This window comes from Calidris pugnax, unplaced genomic scaffold (assembly GCF_001431845.1).
Source record: "Calidris pugnax isolate Ruff unplaced genomic scaffold, ASM143184v1 scaffold132, whole genome shotgun sequence".
Lineage (NCBI taxonomy): Eukaryota > Metazoa > Chordata > Aves > Charadriiformes > Scolopacidae > Calidris > Calidris pugnax.
This window is the reverse complement of record NW_015090910.1, coordinates 1,094,932-1,113,796: the sequence shown is the minus strand read 5'-3', so window position 1 is coordinate 1,113,796 and position 18,865 is coordinate 1,094,932. Positions and strand designations below refer to the sequence as shown.

At 38.7% G+C, this 18,865-nt stretch overlaps 1 protein-coding gene across 1 annotated transcript in view; it reads right to left on the bottom strand.

Annotated features, from left to right (window-relative positions):
* IMPG1 (interphotoreceptor matrix proteoglycan 1) overlaps positions 1–4,389 on the bottom strand; it is a 62,254-nt gene extending 57,865 nt beyond the window's left edge. Inside the window, exon 1 of the mRNA XM_014949304.1 lies at positions 4,323–4,389. Within this exon, the coding sequence (XP_014804790.1) occupies positions 4,323–4,389 (67 nt within the window). The remainder of the gene's footprint in view (positions 1–4,322) is intronic.
* Between the last annotated feature and the right edge of the window lie 14,476 nt (positions 4,390–18,865).

The window sequence follows — 18,865 nt, the reverse complement described above, 5'->3', positions numbered from 1 at the left end:
TTTTGGGAAATGAGGATGATGGCGTTACTCTGTCAGGCAGGTATATTGTAAGGTTAAAGTTGGTGGTATGCTTGCACACAATGATAAGGCGTGCTGCAATAAAGGATATATAAACACACGCTGTGGCAGGCATCAGGGTACTCCCAGATGATTGTTAGTCTTATATTTTCCAAATACACTACTATTCTGCAATGTCAGTCCAGGAAATTGCAGCTGACAGTGACTGAGTGCCAGTATATATCTATATACATGCAGACAAATGGAGATAAATTTCATTTTAGGAAGTGTCCTCTTTAATTTCACACATTCCTAAGGGGAAGAAATTGTTTGAAACACAGCTGGGCTTCCAAAGTGCACAGTGTGTGGAATGTGCAGGATAGTGCATCTAATTTCTGATAAAGATGGAAGAATTGTGTGGTAGAGAATGAGTAGAAGACTCGCATTTTAATTCCAAAGGGACTGGAAATAAGATGTAGAGAATGAGTAGAAGACTCGCATTTTAATCCCAAAGGGACTGGGAATAAGTTACAAAAGCAGAGGGGAAAACATATATTTGAAATATTGTAAAGCATCCAAATGCAGTAGAATGCAAACATAATTTTCCTTCCGGGAAGAAGACACTGTGTTTGCTAAATCTGATGAATGTTGGCCATAACACTAAACAATAATCTGAATTTCTAGCAGGTTAAGACTCCAAGTAAAGTTACTTTATTGTAGCCTGTAAATTAATGTCCTGTAAAAGGAGAAAACCTTTTTTTATTTAGAGCGATCACCTTGTCCAGAGTTTTTTCAGAGAATAAAAATCCCTCAGATCCGACTGTTTGTAGCCTGTAAATTAATGTCCTGTAAAAGAAGAAAACCTATTTTTATTTAGAGCGATCACCTTGTCCTGAGTTGTTTTCAGAGAGTAAAAATCCCTCAGATCTGACTGATCATTCATATATAGTTCACTAATCACTATGGTGCAGGAGTGATTATACATGGAATTAATCTTTAAGACTCAATGACAATATTCTAGTATTTTTATTCAGGTTTGGATCTTGGACAGGAAATAGATAAGATTAAAACCCACAAGTAATCCAATGTAGGTTCATTCATATATAGTTCACTAATCACTATGGTGCAGGAGTGATTATACATGGAATTAATCTTTAAGACTCAGTGACAATATTCTAGTATTTTTGTTCAGGTTTGGATCTTAGACAGGAAATAGATAAGATTAAAACCCATGAGTAATCCAATGTAATATTTATTAGGGGAAACCCCCCCACTTTTACTTTTCATTTGTTTAGAAGCACAACCAGGAAATCTAGCTTTAATTTGGTAATCCTTATTTTATGCGTGAAAGTAGAAAATAATCTTAGTGCAAAAAGCAGATGCTTTTTTTTTCCTTCCTTTCTTTGAAGCTTTATATTCTTTGACTTCCCTTTCCCTTTGGCACAAATTTGCTTAACCCTTTTTTTCAGGGGCAATTATAGTAATGAAGATCTGCAACACTTATTGCTGAATTGGAACAGCCGAGCGGGAGGGGGTAAGTCAGAATGAATTAAAATTATTTCATAGAGCACACACAAAGCCTTTGTGTCCTGAAAAATGGCTGAGGATCTTTAATTGCTTAATAAAAAAGTAACACTAAATGGCCTTGAACACTCTCTGTCTCCCTCTCATTCTCAGTATCAAGTGTTAGGATGTACCCAGCATCAATGTATGGTTTTGGGAATTCAAAGCTCCTCTGTATTTTACCAGTTAGTTTGGGTTTTCAGTGTGTAAGAATTCAACAGTTAAAAATAACTCCTATTTAGTGTGTAGATTTTTTTGCCATCGCAAGGATTTTACCTCTCTCACTTTCCCTTCCTGTTCTTAGAGACAGTTTGTGTCAGGGCAAAGACCTCAGTTTAAGTCCTGAGGTCATTTCCTGGATTCTGGCACTAGTCATGGCCAAAGATAAACACTCCATCTCTAAAGTCTTTATGCTGCTCCCTACAGTTTCCATGTTGTTTACTGTGGAATTGGAGGTGCTCCTGGACAACCTCCTACATGGCTGGGAAAATGACTTTTTGGGTCCTAAAATAAGGAGGGAAAAGAAGGACCAAAAGACATTTCTGAGCAAGCCCCTTTTTTGTTAACTCTGAAATATAAATGTGTATAAAGCAAGAATTTGAATTCAGGATAGTTTTGTTCACAAGGGGAAAAAAATCAACTAATGAACCCTATAAGTATTTAAAGATTATTAGTTCTGTGTTTTTTCTTTTAAGATGGGAGTATTTTATCTCTTTGTCTCTTATTTCCTAGTTGATATGTACTTCAGTAGTCCAAAAAGCCTTAAATTATCTATGTTAGGAACACCAATGAGTGATGAATATAAGTATTCAGACTACTGGGAGAGCCTGTGTACTTTTCAAAATATTTTCCTTAAGTTTCTGATCCTAGTGCAAAGTCATAAAATAACAGTTCTGGAAGCATCCCTGTTCTGGAAAAGCAATTTCTTAACATCAGCATTAAGTCTTTTGATAATTGTGTGCATATATTTGAGATAACATAATTTTAAAATATTATATATGGCATAACTGCATGACAATAAAAAGTAATTATTATGCATTTGCACATACCCCATGTACTTAATAAAACTAGTGGGAAGGAATTTTTTCAGTTATCTGTCACATGCATGTATAGAAAAAATATTTTTTTCCCTGAAAACCATCAAAAATGAGAAAATTCCAAGCCTTCTGTATAAGCAAGATGTTATGTTAAGTTTATTATTTATTGTTGTTTCCTGAGCATTTATAAACATTCTGTGTACCAAGTCTTCTGATATATCTCATAGGGAGATAATACACAGTTCTCTGTTCCTCTCTGTCAAGATATTGTCCCAGAATTTTGCCAAAGTCTTTTATGGGAAATGTATTGAAACATACAATCACAATTTGGAATGGGTGAAACCATATGACCCAACTTTTTACATTATAGCTTTCTCAGTTCATAACTACAAATATGGACTGTAACGGTACCGTCAAGCTTGCAAGAATTACCTAGAATTCATTCAGTCCCTTTCCATCATAGAATATGCAACTTAAACACAAAAGCAGTACATTTTGATATACCTTTTCTTCATCAGACATAAATTATCACTCATTTTCTCTTTTTTTTTGGCCACTTTTCCAAAATAACATTAATGATTAGGTGATATTATTTACATGGAATTAAAAAGTTAAAGAGCAATGGAATAGAAATCTAATGTTAACTAATATGCTACTTCTTTGCCAAGATTTCTTCAGTACTGTAATTGTCCACTAGAGAAGATTTATATCATTTCGATGAGATACAAGAACCGTGATCTTTATTTTATAAGGAAAATCTGTGCAAAGAAAAGCAAGACTAAAAAAAAAAGTGAATTGTAAATAAAACTTTCCAAGTAGTGACAGTAGACTGTGTTTCACACTGTCTTAGCAAATATTTAAATACCATTGAGGACACTTCTCTTTTATCATTTTACATTCTTTGCTTTAATTAACATGCCTGAGATTGACACAAAATAGGAGGTCACTCACTTGAGCAAGCATAAAGCAGTTGTAATGTTGGCTTTTAATTCCATTATATAAATATCAAAGCATAGATGGAAAAGTCAGTAAGAAACCTTCCCCAAAATTAAACATGTTGCCCATCGCTCTAAATCTATTGAATATTGAACTGAACAGCGAAAAGTCATGTCATCATCTTTTCTTTGTTGTTGTTGAAGAAACATTAAAATTCCTGTGAACTTCTTAAAAGGTGCAATAGTTACCTGTTGTTTTCTTGCAAATAATTTTGCAGTTATTCTTGCAGTAATCCTTACTAGTATTGCTTTTTCTGGCATACGTTCATGTATGGTTTATTCCTACAGAATGTGTATATTTAAAAGTTTTTGAAGTTGTTTCTGACAATGGCTCATAAATGCAAAGATACACTTTACTCCTTTCTCTTCATTTCAAGGACCACAGACCATCTTTAACAATGTCAACACTTAGATGTTCTTTCAGCTATTTTGCCCCTTCCATATTATTGTTTTAGAAATTACATTTTTTCATAATGGAACATATTGAAACTAAATGGCATCTCTTACAGAGATTATAAAGTCTGGGAAACACACATAAGAAATCTTCTCAGCACTTCCTTTTCCAACTTTACAGCAGTGTCAGTAACTTTACCGTCTCTAGCTGAATTGTCAAAACACCAAATTCCAAAGAAAGAATACTGTAACATGAAAATATCCTGATATTTCAATTTTTAATTTTTTTTTTACTTAGGCAATGTAAATTAATATAACCTTTTATATAGGAACTTACCTCTGCTTCCCTGAACTTGGAGAGCAAGGCAAATGATCAAAAATATTAATCCAGTTTTCAAATGCATGCTGTCTATTGATCATTCACAGTTTTCCAGAACAATCATGCAGGAAATAATAATATTTAGCTGAAGTAGAAGGTTTTTTTCTTTTTCTTAAAGAACTAAAATTCCCAAGCGTCTTCCCACTTTTTCTTTTTTTTTTTTTTTTTTCACTTTTCAGGTGTCTCCAGCCTTGGACTGCATTGAATTGCAACTAGGAGAAGAGTGCTACAGGTGCCAGAATGCAAGAGCTGGACAGACCCCTCCAACGCACACGCTTCTAGCCCGGGGGACTGGAGTGATAAGACAAGAGTGACGAAGTTTTTAAAAAAAAGCAGTGTCTGTTTCTGGAATAATCTGTTTATCTGCTGCTCAGACATAATCCCTCTTACGGTCCAGCTGGAAGAGCTTTCTTCATCTTATTAACCTTATGGAGCAGCATCTGTCAACCCCAAGAAGACTTCAGTAGCACCATGATAAACAACGGAAGTCTCTTCTAGTGCCCATCGCCTTCGAACATTGATCCTTCGGGCATTCCGGAGGTATGGCGTGTGAGCAGAGGCAAAACCATGGGGAAAATTAATTGTGCTATTTCCTAAACCAAGGATCACAAACCCCGGGGAACTCCCTTTGCAGAGGGAGGCAGCTTTTCCTAAAGAACCTTCTATACGCTGCTTTTCCACGGCGTAGGTCTTGGAAGCCCCTCTCCCTTCTCATCCCAAGAGGTTGCTCCCTCGATGCCCGTGTGGGAGCAGTGATGATGATGATGTTTGGTGACAGCAGTGGAATGGTGTGACTCAGCAGCAAATTGCAGCAGCGTTTGGGGCTGGCACAATCCGATGCCAGGCTGGCAGTGGGGGAGGGAAGGTGCCACACGGAGGGAGAAGCAGAAACAGTGGTGGGAAATGCTGTTCCAAGCACATAGCTACACCCAGGCCAAGAATCGGCAGCGAGTGATTGATCCCTCTTACGGTCCAGCTGGAAGAGCTTTCTTCATCTTATTAACCTTATGGAGCAGCATCTGTCAACCCCAAGAAGACTTCAGTAGCACCATGATAAACAACGGAAGTCTCTTCTAGTGCCCATCGCCTTCGAACATTGATCCTTCGGGCATTCCGGAGGTATGGCATGTGAGCAGAGGCAAAACCATGGGGAAAATTAATTGTGCTATTTCCTAAACCAAGGATCACAAACCCCGGGGAACTCCCTTTGCAGAGGGAGGCAGCTTTTCCTAAAGAACCTTCTATATGCTGCTTTTCCACGGCGTAGGTCTTGGAAGCCCCTCTCCCTTCTCATCCCAAGAGGTTGCTCCCTCGATGCCCGTGTGGGAGCAGTGATGATGATGATGTTTGGTGACAGCAGTGGAATGGTGTGACTCAGCAGCAAATTGCAGCAGCGTTTGGGGCTGGCACAATCCGATGCCAGGCTGGCAGTGGGGGAGGGAAGGTGCCACACGGAGGGAGAAGCAGAAACAGTGGTGGGAAATGCTGTTCCAAGCACACAGCTACACCCAGGCCAAGAATCGGCAGTGAGGGATTACACTTCTCAAACAGCTCTGTTCTGGTTTCCCAAATAACTATTCTGGTTACATATTCAGCATATGTAATTGTTCCATACTTACTTTTTATTTTCCAGAACATTTTTTAGTGTTGCATTACAGCTAAAAAGGCTGCCAGATGGGCACTTGTAATGGTCTGTCCTCCTTAGACTTTTTTTTTGTATGACTGTGCTCTATCATAGAAAGTATCTAGACTGGCAGCAAGAATCTTGTTTTCTAGCACCGTAAGTACAAGTTACTTTAAGAACAGCCTTCATTTGAACCCAATCAGTATTCTATTTTTACTTAGGATTTAATCAATGGTACCTCCCTCCCTTCCCTAGATTCCCTAATTGTAACTACTCAGCTAGTACAAATGCTAGGTTGGGACCCAGCAAGATCTGATTTTGTTTATTCATATTCACAATCTTTTTCTGATTTTCAGTGCTCATTTTAATGCTGTCTGTATATTATTTAATGCACATTGTTTTATTGTTCTAAAAATATAAATTAAGAAGACCTTGCCAGCAGCACAATGCAAGGGAACAGTGGAGAAGATCAAGGTTTCTACTGGAGAAAATTGGAGGTACATAAGGAACGTTCTTTAGCAGTAACAATATTTGTCTTTACGTATTTTTATATATCATAATCATATGGAATGGAGTGTAGTCATATAAGTACTACCTCCATGAAACCTGTAAGCTTTAGCCAGCATCTATAGGCATGTTATAATTGAAATTGGAAGTTCCCACAATATGTTATCTTAATCTGTAACAACTGGAAGTGAAGGAAGTTTTTTCGAGGGTGGTGGAATCTACTGTTTCTGCTGACATCTGAAAGTGCAGGATTGGTGAAAGCCACAGATTATTTCCTCAGAGCACCCTAGATAGCAAACTCCCTATGGAATTTGGTAGGAATGTGATCCTTTAATTCCGCTGGGAATCTAATTTAAGCATCAGACTAAATTTTGAAAATGTGCAATAAAGAGATTTACTTAATTACTATGCAGAGATTTGTTGGTGAAGCCTGAGCCAGGCATCAGAAATCCTTTATCAAAGCTTTCATTTAAAAACTTATTTTTGAGCCCTTAACATGTTGAAGGAGACAAACATTTAATAAAGCATACTGTTATATTACTGAGATAAAGGAACAGGAACAATCCTAGAACACACCACAGTGTTATTTAGTGTCAAGTTATGACGTAAGAAAAATATTGAACTCCATAGGTAAACCAGGACTAAAAATTTGTAGGGCAGAGGTCTGCATACTTCGAGATGAAGCTTAAATCATTAATATTTCAAGCTGTTTGCTGTTAAGACATCACCTGTTATGTATTTCCATTTAATTAAGAAACTTTGTAACTAACCTTGATAACTGCCACAGTGGAAGCAAAAAAAGAATGATAAACACTCATTAAAGCTAAAGCAATATTATCTAGGGACCACTCCATCTCTGAGTACTGTAGTGTTTAATTATAGGTCACTGTTAATTAATCTAAAGGGCTTCTTCTAGTTGGTTTTTTGTCAACAATGATTATATATTGTTAAAGAGGCGATTGAAAAAATTTTACTGAAATTCAACAGTGCATTACAAATATGCTACCAAGACATGGGAAGGGCAAAACTGTACCCTAAAATATCCATCCACCCAGGAGAAGTGCTCAGAGATGGGTTAAAATCAGACCTGTTAATGGTCACCTCAGTGAATCACTACACATATCTAGAATAATACTGACATGCTGTTTAAATCCAACTAAAGATATTTCTTCTGCTTGCAGAAAAATTACAGTTTAGGCTATCAAGGACTCCATTTAGAAGACTTTTGTTGTAAATTGTTGGTAAGTCTGGGGCTCAAAGCATTGTCACATAAAGATGATCTGAAAGTTGCTATGCACAGTGCTGAATTTTAGGTACCCTACATAGATATATAAATCAGGGCACCAGACAGCTCATGTTCTTCATAAAGGCCAGTCAGATTCTATACCATTTCAGTCAGAGTCTGTACCATCTAAGTTTGACTTCTGCCTTTAGTTGTACTGAGCCATTTCTCCTACTGGTGTAGCCAAGTGTTTTTCCTTATAATTTCCCTGTGTAGCCAAGTGTTTTTCCTTATAATTTCCATGCTGCATTTACCTGAGAGACCTGAGGAAGAGGAGATCTATAATTATCAAGTTCTTCTTAAATAACTTAAAGTGTCTCTCTGGTATTCATTATTTCTGTAGGAGCTAGATTGGTACCTGGCAGCAAGCACACATCAGGCACAGCTTCAGCCTTCTGATTACAACTGAGGGAACTTGAGCTCTTCTGCTCCCTTCTTTGCTGTTGAGTTTGGCCAAACCAAGCCCTGTCTCTCAGCCTCCATATCTGCAATTGGAGAGGATGACCCTGAAGAGCTATAAAAGCCCCTGTAGAAACAAACAACATAATACGTGTAAGCAAGAATGGCTTCCTCCCCCTTTCTCATGCATTAAAACGTAGGTAATGAATATATTTCAAAAATTATTGTTTTAAATTTAAAAGTTAACACTTTATTTTCACATGGTCTGGTTTGCATATCAAGGTCAGGCATCAGCAATAGTCCTGTAGTGGTTTTGAAGAGTTTGTCATGAAGAACACAAATTGTCTTTTTGCTCTTAGAGCTTTCCCAGCTGGGTAGTAGCTGTATTTCTCCCTCTACTGCTGCCCAGTCACAATGTTTTCCTTTTCTTATTAAACTAATACACCATTTATATTTCGTCAGTAAATTAAACTAAATAGAAAAGAAAAATAAACACATCTCTATAAGGACAGTTAAAAAATACCTATGTTTTGCTTACTGTTTTTGCTTATATTTCATAGACAATTCCTCTTTCTGGTGTCTTTTGTTAGTAGCAGGTAACAAATATGATCACAACAGGGAAAGGCAGTTTGAAACTGCAAAAGATTTTCTCCTTGAAAGAACTGATCAGTGTCCAGACACTGTGCTTGCAAACGTCCTCTTATTTTTCAGGTGAATTGTTCTTTAAAACTTATTTTCTGGAAATCCTTACATTTTTCCCTCAAAACTGAACTTGGACAGTTTATCCTGGGAGAGTGCTCTACAACTCACTTTGCTGATGGCCAGAGACAGTGATAGCGTTGGGATAATGCACTGCATTTCTATTGGAGTATCGTTAAAATCACAGTAATGGAGAAAATGCTGTGGAAATGAAGTTAGCTTTTAGTCTGCGTAAATGCCAGAAGTAGGGTAATAATTTGGTTTAGAATAAAGTAGCGAATTTTAATTGCAAAAACCAGCCAATAACAGATACCAGTGGCCCAGGATTTCAAAAGAAACTCAGAGATTAAGGTTCTGAGTTGCCGACTGTGGAACTGAGCATTTAAATTATCTTTAAGAGAGGTTTCGGTAGAGATCTGGAAAATTGTCCTTCAGCAAGTGTAACTTCTGTAGTAGGCAAATTGATAGAAATCAGAATAAAAGAAATGAGCACAATAAAAAGAATGATCTGGCTGATACAGTATCCTTAGACAGCCAACAGTTTTTGATGAGGTCTGCTCTTAAAGAAACTAACCTGTCATGGAGTAAAAAGAAAAATCTTCTGTATTAATAGCTTGTTAAAAGATGAGAAATAAGGGAAAGAAATGAGCATTTCAAAGGTTAGGTGTCACCATTAGGTTTTATGCTGGAAGAGGTAACAAAATCTGATGGCACAGAATTGTTCGGATTCGTTAAGATTTACACTAATAGTGAAAATTAGTGTGTGCTGCTGCTGAATGTGGATAGCAAAGCTGCAGATAAAATATATCCATGGGAAAAAAAGTGCTATCAATGAAGAGATAATTATTTGCTCTAAATTAGGAATAGCCATTTGGCAAGGAGAATTTGAAAGAATAATTTTCTGATAATCACAGCTCAATCTTTAGCCATGATCAAAAGGAGAAATAGAGTATTAATGATTTATTAGAAAGGAATTGAAAGGAAAGCAATTTTTGAAAAATAAAATGGTATATCATGCATATTTAATGATGTTCTGGTCCTGCAATAGCCATAATATCTAGTAAAGCTGGAAATCTTAATGGGATGGTGGCAAGGATTATCAGAGGAATGGGATGGTTTCCATTTAAGGAAATATTAGACAGGCAAGAAGTCTTTGGCCTGGATGAGACATGGCAGAAAGGTTGAGGAAATTATTAAATTGCTTAGTTTTTCTTGTAATAGGAGAACAGGAAAATATCAAATTTAATTTTCATGCATCTATCGTCTGCCTGCTTCCTGATTGCTGGGATTTGAACTTTCCAAGTAAATTATTCTTTTTATGAAAATTTACTTCCTTTATGTAAGAATGAGAAGGAATTTGACACATACACAAACACTATGTCCATCGAGGAATGGCATTCACCTGCTGCTCCAGTTGCACAATGACCATTTATCACTGATGGTCAAAGACTGTGAGGGTAAGCTAGGAATTGGATGACTTTTGCTTGCTGGTTCCTTATATTGTTTCACTATCCACTTATTTGCCATAAATACAGACAAGAGAGTAGATAATTGGGTGTTTGATTTGATCTGACATGACTAGTAGGCACTGAGCTGTAGTCCCTAACTCAGAGTAACCTGCCACTAAAGTCAAGCTCACCCAGTAGTTAAAACAACTTCTGCTCACACTGAATGACCCACAGACACCTCCATTTTCTGTGATACCTCTCTCCTTCAAAACCAAGAGCCTGATGTTCTGCTCTGCAGTTGCAGAAAGTGCTGTGGAATTCTAATCCAGACAAAAATCAAAGCAAATGGTGAGTTAATGCAGTTGTCTCCTTTCATGACCAGAAGCCTAGACCTCTTCTGCCATCAAAAGACAACTCCAAGATTCTCTGGGGTCCTTAAAAAGCTTTGCTGTTTTGTTGTTACTTCAAGTTATGGAGTCCTAGCACCCCTTATTATTCAGAATGGGAAAAAATATTTTCTGCATACATTTACATGACAAGTTACAGATATATCCCTGATGATTGTTGGACCCCATCATCTGTGCTTTCTTCTGAAAATTTTTATGGTGTACAGTCTTGAAAAGGTTAATGTATTTAGATGCTGTTTAGTGTGATAAGGGAGATAAGGGTATGAAAATGGCATGGTATTAACTGAGTAATTCAGCTTAATTACAAGGAAAATACCCCAGCCTGATTGCCGCTTCAGGATGATTACTGATAAACAAATTATGCTCATGTTGATGGTTATATGATCGTTCTTTGGTTATCATCAAACATCTAAATGGGATTAAAATGATTTTTTTCTGGTGGGCAGTGATACAGCAAGCTGACCATTATCTTCCAGTCAGTGGAGATAAAGACGATGGTACATCTGCTCAAACAGATTATCATGTGCTTGCCTGCATACCAATACACAACTTTCTGTTATTCCTGGAGCTGCTTAAGCTTATTTCATGGGGAGCCGTAATGAGCTGAAACGTGTTTCTTCCCGTGCTCAACAAGTTGTTTTTCTCTTGATGCTCGGAAAGGATCTTTCTAGATTTAGCTGGCAGAGTTAACTGATGGGTTTACTATTCACAAAACTGTCCTTAGCAGCGTAGCAAGTTCAGCTGAACATTGTAGTTATCAGGTATGAAAAATTGAAGCTATCGGGTATGTCTTTGTCCGGGAAGCAACCCTGCAGGGATGTGGTCTCTTACAACACGTCTTGTCTAATCAAAAGCAGGAAACACGGGAGGAGCTGGTAGTTCAGTTTCTTTTTATGATAATGGGAGCAGGTGTTTAGCAGTGAGTGAGAAGGCAGGAAGGGAGCTATCTGAAGTGTTAGGTGTGCTTATATCTTTATACTAGCTTAGTTTTTCCCTCTTTGAGAGATCTGGCATGAGATAGTGGTTACATTTTATTGCTTAACCTGACACTGTTCATTTTTTTTCTTTCACAGCTTTTCTTTCGATTAATTTTTGTGCACAGTGACTGCATTTGGTCATCAGTGGTTTACTTTCTAGGTTTGCCATGTGAGAGCGAAGAGTGAAATGACCATATTTCCTGTCTACAGAACTGATCTGGTAGGCAAGGGATTTTGACTCAAGAAAAGACTTTACAAAAAAAAACACCTTAGTTTGTGCACCAGTGTAGTGTGGCACTGAAGCTGTTGAAAGCAGAGAAATTAAAAACCTACCCAGAAAGAGAAAATTATGCAGAAATATATGGAAATGTATTATCTTTATGGTGGAAATGCCACTTTTCATATATTTGCCTTCAGAGTTTCTTGCTCTTTTTCTTGCAGGAGGGGTGGGTGTTGCTTTTGGCTTTAGGTGGGGACAGGTGACAGGCATCAGGACTCTTGTGGACCCTGGAATGTCCTAGTCTGTATGCATGATGGTAACTGTCATTAACAAAGTTGATGGCTGTGATAACATGTGATTTCACCAAGAGTAAATATCCATATTTAATTCCAATATTTTCTTAACAAAATGTAGGAAAATTGAAAGAAAAAGCTTAGAGGTTGCATTTAACTTGGCCTGGCAAGGCTTGGAGAATTATTTAAGTAATCTAAACACGGCTGTTATCTCTAGTATTGGTCTTTTTGCTTCATTTATTTTCAGTAATAAACCTACTGTGTTTGAACTCCAAAGAAATGCTGTGAAAAGCCTCTTGTGTCAAAGCTGCTTTGAGAAGCAGGTTATATGTCAACTTTATAAGAATTGGTCTCTCATCTAACAAACTTGTTTTACGCTTTTGATAGATTCCTACCTCTTGTCTATTCAGGGGACTGTATTATACTTGTCATTGTTTTACATAATGGATTCTGTGTATGGACAGAAGCTGTTTCCCAGTGCTGTTGCTGCTGAATCCCCTCATGGAATCTCACAGAGTTAAATTCCATGTTGTGGTTACCACCAGTATTCAGATCATGCTTTGTTTCTTGTATCACTAGTCATCTTATAGTGTTAAATAAAATATTATTATTATTATTTTGCATTCTTTCCAATGGGCTCTGTGCCACTTGGGCCTTACTCTGCATCTCATAACTACATTTTTGAAAATGCAGCCGATGCAGACTAAGGATATGGAAATATTTGCCCTAGTTCTTTCAAACCATGTTATAGGTTTTGTTTGTATGGCTCAGTTGCCTTCTCTTATTTTGGTATTGATAAACTTTAGATGAGTTCTTAGTCAGTGTCCATTCCAAAGCAAAAACATTTTGAGTATGTTTTGACTATTTTCTGTAAAGACAGGTATATTTTTATCGTTTCCAAAGGTAGTAACAGTGAAGTTGTTCTCGTGTTTAAAAATTGCATTTTAACTTTCATTAAGCAGCTTGAGAAGTTGTCATATATTATTTAGTAAGGGTTGCAACCTTGCTTTTCTATGACGACTCAATTGCCTCTCACTTCCATTTATTTTTCTTTCTTGTGAATTTGTATTTGTGGAAGTGTTTGCCGTTTCAGTGTACTCTTCTACAAGGCCAAATGTATTATACATGTATATACATTATACATTATACTCTGCATGCTGACTAGAGCTGGGATTCTTTAGATTTCAGAAGAGCAGACTTGGGGGGAATCTTAACAACATTTTTAAATATCTGATGGGAGGAAGAGGCAGAACCAGACTCAGTGTTGCCCAGTGAAAGGATAGAGGGCAACGGGCACAAACTGAAATGCAAGGAATTCCATTTGAACAGACCCCTTAAGATAAGGGTAATCGAACACTGGGGCAGTGATCACCAGGGAAGTTGTAAAGTCTCTATTTTTGGAAAAAACAGAAAAAACCATGAAGAATTATTCCATAAACAGTTAGGAGTTTATCAAGTCTAGAAAGCTGAAATTACATTTTAAGAAGGAAAACTCTAGATTGACTAAGAAGAAAAAAATACCTAGAATTTGTTCATTTCTGGAACAGAATTCTATGATGTGACTGAAGCTGCGTTGTGTGTATTGTTAGGAATGGTGTTAATAGCGTGTTCAAGTCTAGATTTTTTATTTCTCTGCCCTGGTGACCATCTGCCCTCTTTTCTGGTCTCTTCTCCCTACATTTCTGCTTTCTCTCCTTTCCAACCTTCCCATTTCATCCCACTGCCTGATTTCATTTTGCTTCTCTTCACAGTTTTCTCATCTCCTCCACGTCCTTGGCCTGCAGTTGCTTTCCAGCCCACTACTGTGTGTTATTTCCAAAGCTGAGTGGAATTGAGGATTGCTGTGGTGTTTATCAGCTACCCCTGGTTGATAACTCCAAGGTAAGAAGGGAGCAGCCACTTATTTTATCTTATGCAACACTACCCTCCACTGGCAGTTCCTCCTTCCTTCCCTCTGCATTTCCCTGGTGGGTACAGCAATATGTAGGTAGTTCCTGCCTTCAAAAGTCACAGGAGAATTACCATTTAGAAAGGCTGAATAATTTATCTTTGTATTAGAACAAAACACACAACAGCACTCTGCTTTCTTTCTACCCCCTACATTGAAATGGGTTAACGTGAGGGTTTATTTAGCTCCTTTTCCAGACATCTTTTTCATTCCAACCCCTCTTTTTTCATTCCAACCCCTCTTTTTTCATTCCAACCCCTCTTTTTTCATTCCAACCCCTCTTTTTCCTTTCCAACTCCTCTTTTTTCATTGCTACCCTCAGTTTCCCACAGTCGCCCCCAGCCACAATACAAGGACCTTTCCAGGAGCCAAAGCAGGCTCCAGAGACCAGGCTCTGTTGTTGGCTGGATGGAAGAGGATGTGTTCTGTGGATTCCTCCAGCCTCATCCCTGAGATGAACTGGGGAGTGAACTGGGGGTCCCTGGGGGTCCCCACCTCTCTGAGATGGAATAGCAAAGGAGAGGCACCCTCTGGAATGAGACAGCTTTTGGCACCACATGGACTCTCAGCCGGACAAATGGTTTTGGGGAGCCAGCTCAAAGCTGATTTTGGCACAGCAGGAGTTAACCCCCCAAACTTTCTGTGTCACAGCTATGCAAGACATGCTGGGAGGTGGCCGAGTGTCCTTATTACCCATTCAGGGCTGCCTCTTTGCTATGGACTTGTTAGATAGACAAGACAGTGCCTCTGTCCCTATACATTTAACACCCCTGACATCAGACTCCTTTTTACAGTTCGGGCGACGAGTTCCTCTCCCCTGTGCCATGCAGCCACTTTCTGCAAACCCCTGACTTATCAAAGCTGATTTTGGCACAGCAGGAGTTAACCCCCCAAACTTTCTGTGTCACAGCTATGCAAGACATGCTGGGAGGTGGCCGAGTGTCCTTATTACCCATTCAGGGCTGCCTCTTTGCTATGGACTTGTTAGATAGACAAGACAGTGCCTCTGTCCCTATACATTTAACACCCCTGACATCAGACTCCTTTTTACAGTTCGGGCGACGAGTTCCTCTCCCCTGTGCCATGCAGCCACTTTCTGCAGCCCCCTGAGTTTCCTTCCTTACAGACTCTTTCAGCTCATCCTCACTCCAGCCTCTTTCTGTGCCTCCCCTCCCTCCCTCCCCCTGGCCATTGCCTTTTCTTTTTCCGAGCCTGTCTTTAACAGCCCCTGTCCTCTGTCTTTCTGTCAGCTAATCCCTCACTAATTAAACTCTGCCCAAAGGGCAAGTAAACAAAAGTAGCTGAGCTGACATGAAATTTGCAGGCTGTTCCTCTTCTTCCTCTGTATATTTAATCCTTCTCCCTAGCTTTTATCAGCTTGTCTATTTAGATAAGAAGCTGCTGTGGAGCAGGGATGCTGCTTGTGGAGTGTACAAGCCTCATTCTCATAAGCACTGTGGCAACAAATAAACAGTCACACTATATTTGAAGGTCATCAGAGCCTGCTGTTGCCATGCCTAGAAGGTGCTTGTGGCAGCTACTTTATTGCTGTCTGGTTGAAATCTGTTTGGGATCCTGCTTCTGCAAACAGGTCCTGCTTGAGAAATCTGCCACCTTCACTGGCACCATCTTGTGGGGCATGAGGCTTTTTAGGGATCAGATGCTTTTCTGGCTGGCAGCTTCCATGAAAATGTTCCAGGAGCATTTTATAGACTACCACTTTAAAACAAACAGGTCTTGTTGTCTTTGTCTTCACAGGTGAGGAGATGGGGACATGTGCCATTGGGTGGCAGCTCCAACTTACTTCCTCAAACAGCTTAAATATCTTGGGATGAAAGAAAGAGAGCGGTGTCTTTGGAGGGATGCCACTGCCCTGTGTTTCTTGCATTTACCACAGATGCCTCTGGTTTCAGTTTGAATGAGCATTTTTGATACAACTTGTGTAACTTGTGTAGCAAGATCCGAAGTCCCTCCATGTTTCCATGCAGCTGGTGGTGGAGCCACAGCATCACATGCTCAGACTTGCTCTGTGTGAGGCAAGAAAAAACTAAGCAGCCAGGCAGTGCAAAGCTCCATTGCTTTTTCATCCAAGGCAAGCATGTCTGCATATCGTAGTGTTGAAATTTGCTTTCTGTTCTTAGCTGAACCAACACCTTTTTGAGAGCAATGCAAGGGAATGCCTCGCTAAACTGAGATTCCTGAACCAGCAGGCATCACTCCATCTTGTTAGCAGTAACGTAATCTGGACAGCTGATTTTAAAACAGAGAACAATACTAAGTAAGAAGCATTTTTTTGTGTGTTTGTGTGTGCTAAGGGATTTTATGAGTAAGCTTGTGGGATGCGTGTGGTTGATCTGAGTTTCAGGTCAGGGTTTCAGGTCAGGTCTGTTGGGCAGGGTGAAACACAAATTGTCAATAGTCAGGGTTTCTAGCTGTCAAGTGGGGCAGTTTCCCACACTGATATCTTCAGGACTGTAGTTTTGGGATTAGTGCTGCCTGGATTTGGGGTCAGACATCTGACCCCATCTACTCCTGCAATACAGAAGGGGGATGCAGTTTATATAGAACGGATTTCAGTGTGAGGTATTCCCTTTCACAGGCAGTCTAACACTGCGTTAGGATATGGAGAGATCAGTGCCCACTTCTGAGAAATATTAAAAGTGTTTTTAAATTCTGTGCTATAAAATGTAACTTATCTAAATCAGTAAAATCGCCAAATGAGTCAGGCCATATGACACATGAAGGTCAGAAAAGAGAAGTTAATTTGCATAGATTAAAAGACTGAGTTCTTGGTGTTATGGAAATGATTAGCAGAAATCCCACTGTGATTAGCAAAAATCCCTCATGGCGACCAGGATTTCATCCAGAAGCACAATGTGAAAGCAAGTGTAAAAACCCAAACAAACCCACACAATTAAAAGAGAATGGCATGAGATGTTTTAATGAAACAAAGTGGGTCACAAGGAAGAAGCAGAGAGGGGAGAAACAGGAAGCCCAGTAATAGCAAACAATAATAACAAAATGAGAAATAACGACGGAAAGCAGTGGAGTATGGTGCTATTTATATCCATTAAATGCTGTGAAAACTGAGGTCATTTTTTACCTAAAATCTTCTAGAACTTTGCTGAAGCAGGCAAGAGGATGGCAGGCATGGATTGAGATCCAATCTTACAAGTATTTTACAAATCTATGAACAGGACCACTGTCAGTAATCCTACATCGGCTGTGAAAGGGAGCTAGTGCACTCCATGTTCTTTTTTAATGCCATTTTTTGAATCTAGAAACAGGCTTCTGTTCTGCTACAATATGACACTCTGATCAAATTTTCATCATTTGTAATAGCTTCTTATCAGTATTCATTTTTCTAATGCAGTAACAAAAAGGCTTATCATGTCTGTGACAGAAAGAATCCTGATAACAGAGCTAATAAAGATTAAGTAACGCAGGAAAAAAATTTCAAACGCATTAGAATTCCCCCAGCAAGAGTTTTGACATTGTTTTCCTGTTGCATTTCTGAAACACTGCTTACCCAGCAAATTTCACCGCAAATTAAACAAATGAGCAAAACTGGTTAATAAAAACATCTTGCTACTGAATTTGTAGAAGCTGGATCGAAGCCATGTGAGCTGCATGCTTTGTGGGAACAGACTGGATAAAAATGGAATTCACTGTGAGGAGGAATGCTGATTGCATATACCTAGATTGAGAGGCATAAATGATTTAATTAACTAACTAACCAATAGACCTAATACTTGCCTGTAAAACAAACTCTTGGCTACCACCACTAGGGTCACTGAGAAGCATAAAACAAAGATATATATCCCCATCCAATATGACAGAGCCTACCAAAATGTTTCTGTAATACATCATCATTACTTCAAAACTGGGTCTTTATTCACAATGGAGGAGAAATGTTTTCAAATTATATTTTGCTTTACTGCGGAAGAGCGGTTATTGCCACATAAATTTAAATCGTTATGTATTATGCTACGTGCTTAATTTTATTGCACTGGTTAAATTATATTACTTCCCACAAAGAACTGTGTGCTGGAGAATACTTGTCAGTTTAAGCGTTTTGTAAGAGTAACTGAAAGGTCCCACATGGGACTTCATCCTTTTCTTCTCTGGAATTCAGATCCGAATGCAGACAGTTCTTCTGGAAACGGGCAGAGACGGAAGGCAGGGCTTATGCTGAAGGGGAAGATTGCTTCTCCTTCCAGAAAACTGCCCGGAGCCAGCAGCATCAGATAAGTATCTTATATTTGCATTACCCTCTTCTCGTAACCCTCTTAGTAGACTGGATTTGTGCTTTTTTAGTGAAAGTGCATTGCCTTTCAGCTCTTAAATTAGCTTTATTCTAATTCCTGTTAACACACAACAGATGGAGGGGTATAATCTGAAGCATCCTGTAACTTGGTGTCCCAAGTGTACTCTTAATGAAGGACTCAATTCCATCATCTTTTGGGCTTCAGTTCTTCAAAATGACAAAAATTGACTTAAAGTAGTTTCATCAAAACTATTTATTCCACTTGTGACCAAAGTGTAGCACACGCGTGTGTGTTTGTGTGAATGAAGCCCTAGATGCATATTTTTCTTTAAGTTATACTCGTAGTTTTCTACATCAACATAATAAATGTATTAATTTCCCGAGACTGTCAGCTAAGATTTACAGAGACAGAAATCTTAGAAAGATAAAT